Here is a 13,922-nt window from a genome sequence, read left to right as displayed (position 1 = left end):
CATTTTTCTCAAGTGCTCATGGAACATTCTCCAGGATAGATCATATCTTGGGTCACAAATCAAGCCTTGGTAAATTTAAGAAAATTAAAATTGTATCAAGTACCTTTTCCACCCACAACGCTATGAGACTAGATATCAATTACAGGAAAAGTTCTGTAAAAAATACAAACACATGGAGGCTAAACAATACATCACTTAATAACGAAGTGATCACTGAAGAAATCAAAGAGGAAATAAAAAAATACCTAGAAACAAATGACAATGGAGACACAACAACCGAAAACCTATGGGACGCAGCAAAAGCAGTTCTAAGAGGGAAGTTTATAGCAATACAATCCTACCTTAAGAAACAGGAAACATCTCAAATAAACAACCTAATATTGCACCTAGAGCAATTAGAGAAAGAAGAACAAAAAAACCCCAAAGTTAGCAGAAGGAAAGAAATCATAAAGATCAGATCAGAAATAAATGAAAAATAAATGAAGGAAATGAGAGCAAAGATCAATAAAACTAAAAGCTGGTTCTTTGAGAAGATAAACAAAATTGACAAACCATTACCCAGACTCATCAAGAAAAAAAGGGAGAAGACTCAATTCAATACAATTATAAATGAAAAAGGAGAAGTAACAAGTGACAACTGCAGAAATACAAAGGATCATGAGAGATTACTACAAGAAACTCTATGCCAATAAAATGGACAACCTGGAAGAAATGGACAAATTCTTAGAAATGCACAACCTGCCAAGACTGATTCAGGAAGAAATAGAAAATATGAACAGACCCGTCACAAGCACTGAAATGGAAACTGTGATTAAAAATCTTCCAACAAACAAAAGCCCAGGACCAGATGGCTTCACAGGCGAATTCTATCAAACATTTAGAGAAGAGCTAACACCCATCCTTTTCAAACTCTTCCAAAATATAGCAGAGGGAGGAACACTCCCAAACTCATCCTACGAGGCCACCATCACCCTGATACCAAAACCAGAGAAGGATGCCACAAAGAAAGAGAACTACAGGCCAATATCACTGATGAACATAGATGCAAAAATCCTCAACAAAATACTAGCAAACAGTATCCAACAGCACATTAAAAGGATCATACACCATGATCAAGTGGGGTTTATCCAGGAATGCAAGGATTCTTCAATATACTCAAATCAATCAACGTGATACACCATATTAAAAATTTGAAGGAGAAAAACCATATGATCATCTCAATAGTTGCAGAGAAAGCTTTTGACAAAATTCAACACCCATTTATGGTAAAAACCCTGCAGAAAGTAGGCATAGAGGGAAATTTCCTCAACATAATAAAGATCATATATGACAAACCCAGAGCCAACATTGTCCTCAATGGTGAAAAACTGAAACCATTTCCACTAAGATCAGGAACAAGACAAGGCTGCCCACTCTCACCACTCTTATTCAACATAGTTTTGGAAGTTTTAGCCACAGCAATCAGAGAAGAAAAGGAAATAAAAGGAATCCAAATTGGAAAAGAGGAAGTAAAGCTGTCACTGTTTGCAGATGACATGATACTATACATAGAGAATCCTAAAGATGCTACCAGAAAACTACTAGAGCTAATCAATGAATTTGGTAAAGTAGCAGGATACAAAATTAATGCACAGAAATCTCTGGCATTCCTATACACTAATGATGAAAAATCTGAAAGTGAAATCAAGAAAACACTCCCATTTACCACTTCAACAAAAAGAATAAAATATCTAGGAATAAACCTACCTAAGGAGACAAAAGACCTGTATGCAGAAAATTATAAGACACTGATGAAACAAATTAAAGATGATACAAATAGATGGAGAGATATACCATGTTCTTGGATTGGGAGAATCAACATTGTGAAAATGACTCTAGTACCCAAAGCAATCTACAGATTCAATGCAATCCCTATCAAACTACCACTGGCATTTTTCACAGAACTAGAACAAAAAATTTCACAATTTGTATGGAAACACAAAAGACCCCAAATAGCAAAAGCAATCTTGAGAAAGAAAAACGGAGCTGAAGGAATCAGGCTCCTGGACTTCCGACTCTACTACAAAGCTACACTAATGAAGACAATATGGTACTGGCACAAAAACAGAAAGATAGATCAGTGGATCAGGATAGAAAGCCCAGAGATAAACCCACGCACATATAGTCACCTTATCTTTGATAAAGGAGGCAGGAATGTACAGTGGAGAAGGGACAGCCTCTTCAATAAGTGGTGCTGGGAAAACTGGACAGCTACATGTAAAAGTATGAGATGAGATCACTCCCTAACACCATACACAAAAATAAGCTCAAAATGGATTAAAGACCTAAATGTAAGGCCAGAAACTATCAAACTCTTAGAGGAAAACATAGGCAGAACACTCTATGGCACAAATCACAGCAAGATCCTTTTTGACCCACCTCCTAGAAAAATGGAAATAAAAACAAAAATAAACACATGGGACCTAATGAAACTTAAAAGCTTTTGCACAGCAAAGGAAACCATAAACAAGACCAAAAGACAACCCTCAGAATGGGAGAAAATATTTACAAATGAATCAACTGACAAAGGATTAATCTCTAAAATTTATAAGCAGCTCATGCAGCTCAATAACAAAAAAACAAATAACCCAATCCAAAAATGGGCAGAAGACTTTTATAGACATTTCTCCAAAGAAGATATACAGACTGCCAACAAACACCTGAAGGAATGCTCAACATCATTAATCATTAGAGAAATGCAAATCAAAACTACAATGAGATATCATCTCACACCAGTCAGACTGGCCATCATAAAAAAATCTAGAAACAATAAATGCTGGAGAGGGTGTGGAGAAAAGGGAACACTCTTGCATTGCTGGTGGGAATGTGAATTGGTGCAGCCACTATGGAGAACAGTATGGAGGTTCCTTAAAATACTACAAATAGAAATACCATATGACCCAGCAATCCCACTACTGGGCAGATACCCTGAGAAAACCATCATTCAAAAAGAGTCATGTACCAAAGTGTTTATAGCAGCCCTATTTACAATAGCCCAGAGATGGAAACAACCTAAGTGTCCATCATCAGATGAATGGGTAAAGAAGATGTGGCACATATATACAATGGAATATTACTCAGCCATAAATAGAAATGAAATTGAGCTATTTTTAATGAGGTGGATGGACCTAGAGTCTGTCATACAGAGTGAAGTAAGTCAGAAAGAGAAAGACAAATACTGTATGCTAACACATATATATGGAATTTAAGAAAAAAAATGTCATGAAGAACCTAGGGGTTAGACAGGAATAAAGACACAGACCTACTAGAGTATGGACTTGAGGATATGGGGAGGGGGAAGGGTAAGCTGTGAGAAAGCGAGAAAGTGGCATGGACATATATACACTACCAAATGTAAAATAGATAGCTAGTGGGAAGCAGCCGCATAGCACAGGGAGATCAGCTTGGTGCTTTGTGACCACCTGGGTCGGATAGGGTGGGTGGGAGGGAGGGAGATGCAAGAGGGAAGAGATATGGGAACATATGTATATGTATAACTGATTAACTTTGTTATAAAGCAGAAACTAGCACACCATTGTAAAGCAAGTATACTCCAATAATGATGTAAAAAAAAAAACCTTGATCCCTTTACTATCACAGGAACAACTGCAGTCAATTAATTGCCATATTGAATTTAGTTTTTTGTCATCCAGTTTCATTTAGCAAACATTTATTGATATTTTACTGAGTGTCAGGCACTGATAAAATTTCTGGGGACCCAGCTGCAGACAGAAGTGCAGCAGTGTCACCTGAAGTTTTGGGAGCCTGTCGTGCTTCAGAAATATAAGATTTTAATGCTGTTTCTTATTTGTTTTTTTGTTTGTTTGTTTGTTTAGGCTGCACCGGGTCTTAGTCGAGGCACGTGGGATCTTCGTTGTGGCATGTGCGCTCTTAGTTATAGCAAGCACATGGGATCTAGTTCCCTGTTGGACCACCAGGGAAGTCCCTAATTTCTGAACTCAAGACAATACAAGAGATAGTATATCTTGATCAAAAATGAACTATTCTTGTGATCCTCTAGAAATGAGCAGACTGCTTGCCGGTCTAATGAATTTCTTTCTTTTTTTTTTTAATGAATTTCTTAAGGTTCTTCAAAAACATTCCAATCGGGGAGTGTTAGGGAAAATATACCTTTTTAATTTTTTTTTTTTTTTTTTTTTTGCCACACCATGCGGGTTGTGGGATCTTAGTTCCCCAACCAGGGTTTGAACCCAGGCCCATGGCAGTGAAAGCACCGAGTCCTAACCACTGGACCACCAGGGAATTGCCAGAAAACATACCTTTTTAAAGGGGGGGTTTCAGATTCTGGTTTGATATCTATAGGTTTCCTCCATTATCCGAAAGCAGGGTGTCCTATGAAACATTTCGTAAGCCAAAACGGTATAAAAACAGATAAGGCACAGATGCTTATAGACACAGTTCAAAGCTATGGCAGCTTGAGGCTGAGATGCTGACTGTAGCTCCTGGGGAAGGAGCTTGGTAGTGCCAGTCTCCTGTTCAGGGTGCCCGCTGCCTTTATAATGGCTCCCCGCAAAACACACACTGAACCTTATTTCATTTTCTGCTTTTTTGTAAAATCAAAAATCCTCTTCAGATTTCTTTTGGTTATAGAAAACAGGTACTAATGCAGGTCTTTTGTAAAAGCCAAGGGTCGTAAAGCGAACTTTCGAAAAGTAAGGAATAACTATATGAGAAATTGTGTCAGTGAATATAAGACTTTAACAGGCCCTTTAGGAGATTCAGAAAAGCAATCTTTCTCTGACTCTCTGTCTCTCACTCACACACACACACACACACACATAAACACACACACACACCCAGCTCTCAAGGATTGTGCAGGTCAGCAAGAGATAGGGCATGTATATAAATATTTATAATATAATACTAAAAATAATAAGTACCCTGAGAGGTACTATTGTAAAACAAAGGGGTTTTAGAGGAGGAAGGAAGGCTGGAATAAGAGAGGAGTCATGAAAGTGACACTTGAGCTGGGTATTAAAGAATCTGGACATAGGGAGGGGTTAAATAACATTTCAGGGAAAAGGAAAAAGTAGAACAAGCAACAGCCAAGAAGAGTAATACATCGACCTGTGAAAGGATGGGATATGTGACTTGGAGTTCAGATCATGGAAGGTTTTAAAAGCCAGACTAAGAAGCTGCCTCAGCAACCACAGAAGCAAGGTAAAAATTTAGTACACAGTGACAAGTGTGCAAATTGGTGAGGTGGGCAGGTATAGTGGTGGGGACTATGGGAGTCAGCAGTGCACACCCTCCAGCTTCAGTTGATTATTGCATGCAGATGTGCAGGGCCTAAGTGGCCAGTTCTTACAATTTTTCAAGAGAAGGGGAAAAAAATCTAAGTTTTATATAAAATCACAAAATTGATTCCATTTTTCATACAGTGAAGGCCAAACGAAATTTGTATGCAGGCTCAGGGTAGCTTGTGGTACCCAATTTGTACCTCTACAAAACTGACTTCTTGTGTGGATAGTAACATTAACTTTCTACTTCTCAGCAGCCTCAATTCTTTTTTTAAAAAAATAAATTTATTTAGTTTTTTTTTTTTAATTTTAATTTTTGGCTGTGTTGGGTCTTCATTGCTGTGCACGGGCTTTCTCTAGTTGCAGCGAGTGGGGTCTACTCTTCGTTGCAGTGCACGAGCTTCTCATTGCGGTGGCTTCTCTTGCTGTGGAGCACGAACTTTAGGCATGCGGGCTTCAGTAGTTGTGGCACGTGGGCTCAGTAGTTGTGGCTCATGGGCCCTAGAGCACAGGCTCATTAATTGTGGCACATGGGCTTAGTTGCTCTGCAGCATGTGGGATCTTCCCAGACCAGGACTCGAACCCATGTCCCCTGCATCGGCAGGTGGATTCTTAACTGCTGTGCCACCAGGGAAGTCCCTCAGCAGCCTCAATTCTCTCAGTCAGATTTATTATCTAATTACCTCTTCTACATAATTAGTTGTGTGTATTAACTCTAAAGGGTGCTATGTTTTTCCATTCTCTGAAGAAAACCCTGATTAAACATATCCTGGTCCCACTGATGGTAGCCCACGATTGTTTCATGTGTCAGGGTAGGTTCACTGCTGTAACCGACAAATCCAGGAGTTCAGGAACTTAACATCATAGAAGTTTACTTCTGTCACACATGTTTACTTCTGTCCAGTGTGACTATTCCTTCTTGGTTGGCTTTCCTGACAACAGTTTTAGGTTCCTTCCATCTCATGGCTCTCTGCCTTCTCTGGATCTTAGAGTATTTTCCTTTGGCTATAAACCGGGAAAGACAGAGAATGGAGGGTCACACGTGGGAGTGTTTTAAGAGTCAGATGTGCAGTTGGGCATATGTTACTTGGGCCCACATGCCACTGCTTATGATTCCATTATGGATAAACCAAACTTCAAGAAGGATGGGAAGTGAAGTCCAGCTGTAAACCCAGAAGGAAACAGGAAATGGTCTGGTAAATGAACATCTGGTATCTATCATATTTTCCAAGCAGTGCTTTGGTTTCATCCAGCACTGGCTCCTTGACTCAGAACTACATGTGAAGGTCTTACTTCATAGTTAGGTATAAACAAGGTTGAAATGGCAAGCTTTAGCTGAATGCAAGAAAAGTAACATAATTCAATGACTTTTCTAGATCATTAGTCCCTTTTATTCACATTAGCCAAAAAATGTATTGCTCTTCTGTTCTCTCCTTTCACCTAAAACACGTAAGATATTCCACCTCCAAAATTCAACAATGCAACCTTGGTGATTCGCTCTTTATCTGTATTCCAAGAGCAGCTCTTCTTTCTACTCTTATAATGGCACCCTTCATCTAAAGTGCACTCAATATACTTCACTTGTATCATTTACAAGGGTGAAAAACATGCTTGAATGTCATTAGGCTTTTATTTCATACCAGGAAACAAGCTCATCAAATACTTTCATGAGGTAACACCTTTGATCAAGGCAAGATTTAATTAAGCAAATGATTAGCACTGGGACCTGATTAAAACATAAATGTTAATGATTATTCTTTCCTCTTCTGTATAATGAGTGGTTCAGACTAGCTCACTTCCATGATCCCATCTGATTCTGACATTCCATCCATTCCAAAGAGCAAGTTCATGAACCTTGCCAGTGGAACATTCAGTACAAGAGTGAAGGCTCCCAATCCCTAGTCCATTTCGATGCTCTAAACATCATCATGACACTTAGTCTTATGCCTCAGAACATCCCTACCAGAGAGAAAACCCACTTGCTTGCTCTGAGACTGATGGATGAAAATCATATACAGAAGATTTTAAAATGATAAGCAATTATTTCCCATCGATTCAAAAGTTCACAAGAGTTGAACTTATATTTGAATAGCATTTGGATGGCTGTCTCAGAAAAATTCCTAAATTCAGCAATTATGCTCATACGATTTTGAATACAGAAAGCACAGAGAACTGATAGGGCATAAATAAAATATACACACATGTAACACTTCCAGATGAGTTATAGTCTGATTTTTACTTTATGATTTATCATTCTTGAGCTTCTTTGTGTGTAGGTAAAAAATTTAAATTTTCTTCCAACTTAATTTGCTCTCTGCTCTTACATTTTTAATGAAGTGTTCAATTAATAGCGGAAGTATGTACACATCATTTTCTTTACAACTATTACTATCATCATATAAGATTAGACATTTTAAGTAGAACATAATTGATTTTATCCATTTTTCTTATTATGTGCCTTGGTTTATTCACTCATCCATCCATCGTTTCAGTTTTAGCTTTTAATATTATAATTAGCCAAACTCTGACCCAATAAAAGAGCATTAAAATTTGGCTTCAAGAAATAAAAATGCTTATTTCTAAAAACAGGAAAATATAATTAATCCTTTAAATACAGATTCTCCAAAATTATTTAATCCTACATAAGCGAAAGTAATGTTTATAATTTAAGACATTTTTAGAAGTTTATTTTATTAAAGGGAAATTAATATTTTAATACTTCCAACACTGACTGCATTCATTTCCAAAATTATATTTTTGTACCATTCTTAAAAACATAAAAACTTAAATTATTCTTTAAACTATTTTCGACCATAAACCCCTTACAAGTCCGTTAGGTTTTTTCTTCACATTTATATAGTCTCAAATTTTACAGATATTTTTCCACTGTAGAGGAAAAATTTTATTAAAACTGGAGCCTTCACAAATTCAACAGATTTCTCTCCCTCCAAAAAACAGTATAAAAGAGAGTTTAAAATCACTATTAAAGCAGTATGAGGATTACCTCACATTTGGAACCAAGTGTTCTCATAATTTTTCCTCTTCTTCAGTCTAAATGTCTTATTTACTTCAAAATATTATCAAGTAAACTATGCTGGCATCTTTCTACTAAACATCCACTTTACACAAGATTAACATTTTAAACATGCACAAGTATAAATTAAGAAGAAAAGTTCTCTTATAAATTATAGCAATATCAGGTGTAGCTCATAAAGGTAGTTATAAGATCATGCTAACAACAGCAAAAGCCCACATTAACTCACACAATTGCATAAATGCTCTCTTTACCACCCTCCATGGAAACACTCACTATTTTCCAAAGGAATGAGTAAAAATTACCACTTTGGAATAATACTATTAGTTAAACAAAGGACATGTCAACGACATGAAAACAACTCTATCTAATCTAGAAGATGGTTAAGTCTACCCTTGTTAGGAACTATGCTGTTAAGCCCTGAAGGGAAATGCTTAAAACATTCAATAAGGATTAAAAAAAAATTTTTTTAATGACCCTCCCTTCACAAATTATTGAAAGAGTCATTGGCTTGCTTACTCACATTCCAGAGCATCTACTGAACTTAATTTAACATGGCAGGGACCATGTGAAAAAAATATATTAACACTTACCAATAAAGTTTACTGATGAAAACTTAGAAAAGTAAAGTTAAAGACAGTTCTGAGTGATATTTCATGGGTATTATAATACAAATCCTAAAGAAGAAGTACTAGCTGTAGAAGAACAACATCTGTTGTATGTTTGATGAAAAAGCTTTATACTATTTCAGAAGACTTGATATGGGAAAAAGTTTGAATTAACAATTCACTTGGGCTTCGCTGGTAGTGCAGTGGTTAAGAATCCTCCTGCCAATGCAGGGGACACAGGTTCGAGCCCTGGTCCGGGAAGATCCCACATGCCACGGAGCAACTAAGCCCGTGTGCCACAATTAATGAGCCTGCACTCTAGAGCCTGCAAACCACAACTACTGAGCCTGCATGACACAGCTACTTAAGCCTGCATGCCTAGAACCTGTGCTCAGCAACAAGAGAAGCCACCACAATGAGAAGCCCACGCACGTCAGGGAAGAGTAGCCCCCGCTCCCCGCTCTCCACAACTAGAGAAAGCCTGAGCGCAGCAACGAAAATCCAATGCAGCCAAAAATAAATAAAATAATTTTTTTTAAAAATTCACTTGATTTATCATATGAAATGTCAACTTTACATTTGTTAATGAAAGAAAAGGAGTTAGTAGATTTAAAGGGTGATTGAGTCATTAACTATATGTAAAGAGATCAGATTATCAAAATGTGGGTGAATGGTGAGAAAAAAGCCAAAAGGAGCAAAACAATAAATTCTCTTCTCTCATTTGCTGTCACCTGCTTATGAAGTTACACCTTGATAGGTAATTGCCTAGAAAATGAACAGGTTATATTAGAAGGACTTCACCAAGAATTATGGGTAGCAATTTCAAGCATAAAATCTGATTTAAAAAAAATTATATTCATAAAAACACGCTCAAGTTCCTCAATAAAAAACTTTTAAAAAATGAAGAGGTTATATTAGAAGGACTTCAGCAAGAATTATGGGTAGCAATTTCAAGCATAAAGTCTGATTTAAAAAAAATTATATTCATAAAAACACGCTTAAGTTCCTCAATAAAAAACTTGAAAAAAATTTTATTTGGAAGTATTTATACAAGTTTAATATTGTCTTTCCTTTCCCTTGGTGGTTTTATTACAGTTATATGATATAAAGAAAACATAATGACAATTATATGATATAAAGAAAACATAATGATTATTTTCACCAAAGTCCATGTAAGATGTCCCCCAAATCCCTCAAATTTACCCCAGAGTGCCATATCATTATGTTCACACCCTATGTGTGCTACTGACATGAAGTCTGAGGACCCCCCTGCTATAACTAGACAGTGTCTAATATGGAATTCCCCAGAATATGTGGAGTACATTTGAATGCGATTCAATCAATACCTTTATCCAGAAAATGGTAGAGAGCTTCAAAAGAACCAGAAAAACTTACATCAATTTACATAAAGTTTATCTTTACACAGTGTTTTTTAAAATAAAGAGTTCTGCCATATTAAAAAAAAAAACTAGGGCTTCCCTGGTGGCGCAGTGGTTGAGAGTCCGCCTGCCGATGCAGGGGACACAGGTTCGTGCCCCGGTCCGGGAGGATCCCACATGCCGCGGAGCGGCTGGGCCCGTAAGCCATGGCGGCTGAGCCTGTGCGCCCGGAGTCTGTGCTCCGCAACGGGAGAGGCCACAGCAGTGAGAGGCCTGCGTAACGCAAAAAAAAAAACAACTAAAGCACAAAATCAAAGATCTAAAGTAAACAAAGTGATAAAAATGACAAACTTCAATCTGATGCCCTAATTGTAAATACATGATTAATTTGAGGAAATATTAGATGTTAAAAGCTCCATAATTACTTCATATACTAACCTGAAGTATTTCCTTTTAATAATGGTTATATTTTGGAGTTGGTCAATTTTTCCTCATGTTCTTCCACTCTTGTCTTGCCATCCTTTCCCTAAATATGTCCGGCACGATGAATCAAAGCGGACATTTTCCCCTCATGTTGGATTCTCCAACAGCAAGCACACTCTTCTCTTAGGAAGAATACTAGAAGGTCCCTAACCACTGCAACATGATGACATTTGACCTCAAAACTAACATTGAAAATGCACAGGTAAGACATCAAAAGCGGGGCACCAGACGGAACAGTACAAGCTATTTCCCTAGAATGTCTGATCACTTCCACCACCTGATTATATAGAATTTTCCAGGAAGCATGAATGCGACATAGTCACAATAATAACAGTCAGCAGCAAATATTTTCTTTGGGAGATGAGGAAAGAAAAAGGAGGAAAGGCACCTACTATATAGGCTGCAATAATATTAAATGCTCCAAGTAAGCCTAATAAACAATGTCTTCAAATATATTAGATATACATGAAAACATACTGGAAACAAAAATCTCTCAAGCAACTAAGGGTGCTTGTAACATAAAAGGTTATTAAAATAGTAGTATTAATAAGTATTATTGCTACTGTTATTAATCTTTATTATACTATTTTTATAGTAAGGGAAGTTATAGACACTTTTTCAGATGTCTCAAAACCTTAATAAATACATAGAGTTTGTACAAAACACAACCTTATTGGAATGCCCCTTATATTCAATTAAAAGGTAAAATTAAAACCTCAGCCTAGATAGCAGCTTCCAAGGCATCAAAAACACTTAAGGCCTATACTATCTTTGGTTCTTGTCCTTAATTCCAGCCCTGAAAAATTAATGAATTCAGGACATTAAAATCAGATACACTGCATCTGGACTGAAATTACAGTATTAAGTGTATTAAAAAAGTCTAACATCATGTATGAACTCTGAACTATGAACATAATTTTGAATCATTATACAATTTAAAAAGCTAAACATTCAGAAAAAGTATTGATATAAGATATACTTTACATTCAAAATCATGGATTATGACAATATAGTTTACACCCTGTCAGTAGAGGACCAAATGCAACAAAACACATTGTAATAAATTTATTTAAATTAGCTCAAAAATATGACATGGAGTTAAAACACTGCAAACAAACATTCAGCCTAGGGCTTCCCTGGTAGCACAGTGGTGGAGAGTCTGCCTGCCGATGCAGGGGACACGGGTTCGTGCCCCGGTCCGGGAAGATCCCACATGCCGTGGAGCAGCTGGGCCCGTGAGCCATGGCCGCTGAGCCTGCGCATCCGGAGCCTGCGCTCCGCAATGGGAGAGGCCACAACAGTGAGAGGCCCGCGAACCGCAAAAAAAAAAAAAAAAAACAAAAAAAAACATTCAGCCTATTGAGCAATGAAGCAGTTGTTTTAACATCCAAGTAGTCATATATAGTATAATACAGACATGAATAATGATAAATATATTATGTTAAACAACTTTAATTTTTGCTAATTAACAAAAAATCCCTTTTAAGTTATTTTTGGCATGGTGCCAGAGGCTCTGTCAAATAACTGGATGCAAAGTACTGCTTATTTACAGGTTCACAACATGTAGCACTTGGAGTCTTCAAGTAGATGCATGGTTAAAACGTAGGCTTGTTCATGTATTCTTCCATTGTCTGAAAGAGAACCATAGATTAGAGAAATTTTCCCTTAAACCACATCCTTTAGCAGACTGTGAAAATTCTTCATTCTCTTACTCATTTATTTTGCCATTAGAAGAAAGAAGTTTTTGTTTTTGTTTTTGTTTTGGCTGCACCACACAGCTTGTGGAATCTTAGTTCTCCGACCAGGGATTGAACGCAGGCCCACAGCAGTAAAAGTCCAGAGTCCTAACCACTGGACCACCAGGGAATTCCCAAAAAGAAGTTTTTGAAGTGTACATGGTCATAAATCTTTGCATTCTAATCAAGAAAGGTGGTTCAAAGTTTGAGTATAATTTGTATACACATCCATATGGCTGGAATTAAATAACTTTCAACAGAAAAATGGCTAAGCTTGACCATAAAAGGAATGTCTGATAAGAGAAATGCTAAAGCAACAGCTGCAAAGCTATCACTGTTGACTTCAGAAAAATGTGCCTGCTAAAATAACCATGAGGACTACCTCCAGACACAGGTATTAGAGAAATCTGAATTGTATTTGTATAATGTATGTATCATTACATACATACATAACATATGTATCATTACAGATACAGAACATCTTATTGCCAAGACATAAGGGATAAACAGACCATAATTCTTAAGAATTTCTTTCATGTATTTTGAAAAGGCTTTCCTCCAAAGTATATAAATTATGTTTCTTCATCCTCCTCATCACTTACCAAGTTTGCTAACATGCCACAAGGCCCTAATTTTTTCCCTGTACTTAAAAAAAAAAGTTTAAATGGATTCACAACCACAGGCAGAGTTCAAAGTTACAGTCATGTTGCAAGCCCTTTATTATGCATGATGGATGGACTTCCTCTTCCACCCTCTCCTGTTATAAACATATGTTTGTGTAACAAATATATTTGTGTAACAAGGCCCCTGGGTTGAATCAATCAGGGAGCTCAAGGGGCCAGCCTTTGGTAACACCCCTACCTCTTCCATGGAAGTCACAGCACAACCAGCAATGCTTAACCTGTTCTTAAGCTTGAACCCCAGGAGATGTGGTTCACGAGCACCTGCCAGGGAAGACATCGACCAGCATTGCCCAAAGAGACCAAGACCATGGCTAAGCAAGACTGCTCAGAAGATACTAGGGTTAGAAATCAGGTTTTCTAACTGTGTTCACCAGCTCTACTTAGAACTCCAGTCCTCCTCTGCTGAAAATACTTGTGGTCCATTATCCACACTTTCTTATAAAGCTCTTACACCTCCTGGAAGAGCATGGTCAAGAGAAGCCCACACCTTAAGACCTCTGCCCTGTCTATCCTCTTACAGATACTGCCCATGTCTGTCAACTTGGCAGGGGTATCACATTGGCCAGGGGCCCATGACTGTTTTTTGGTACCTAGAGTTTAGCCCATTTAAAAGAGTATACAAAATTACAAATATAAAATTGGGTATAAATTTACTTAGAATGAGAAAAAAATGAGAGTAGATTACAATTTTTTTTTTTA

General features: G+C 37.3%; 1 protein-coding gene across 1 annotated transcript in view; it reads right to left on the bottom strand.

The window, feature by feature from the left end:
* Positions 1–11,854: 11,854 nt before the first annotated feature.
* The window catches only part of AP1S3 (adaptor related protein complex 1 subunit sigma 3), a 46,474-nt gene continuing 44,406 nt past the window's right edge, over positions 11,855–13,922 (bottom strand). Inside the window, exon 5 of the mRNA XM_079709782.1 lies at positions 11,855–12,435. Within this exon, the coding sequence (XP_079565908.1) occupies positions 12,400–12,435 (36 nt within the window). The 3' untranslated portion in view covers positions 11,855–12,399. The remainder of the gene's footprint in view (positions 12,436–13,922) is intronic.

Source organism: Hyperoodon ampullatus (assembly GCF_949752795.1).
Source record: "Hyperoodon ampullatus genome assembly, chromosome: 8".
Taxonomy (NCBI): Eukaryota; Metazoa; Chordata; class Mammalia; order Artiodactyla; family Ziphiidae; genus Hyperoodon; species Hyperoodon ampullatus.
The sequence above is the reverse complement of the archived record's forward strand: the minus strand, read 5'-3'. Positions and strand labels throughout refer to the sequence as shown.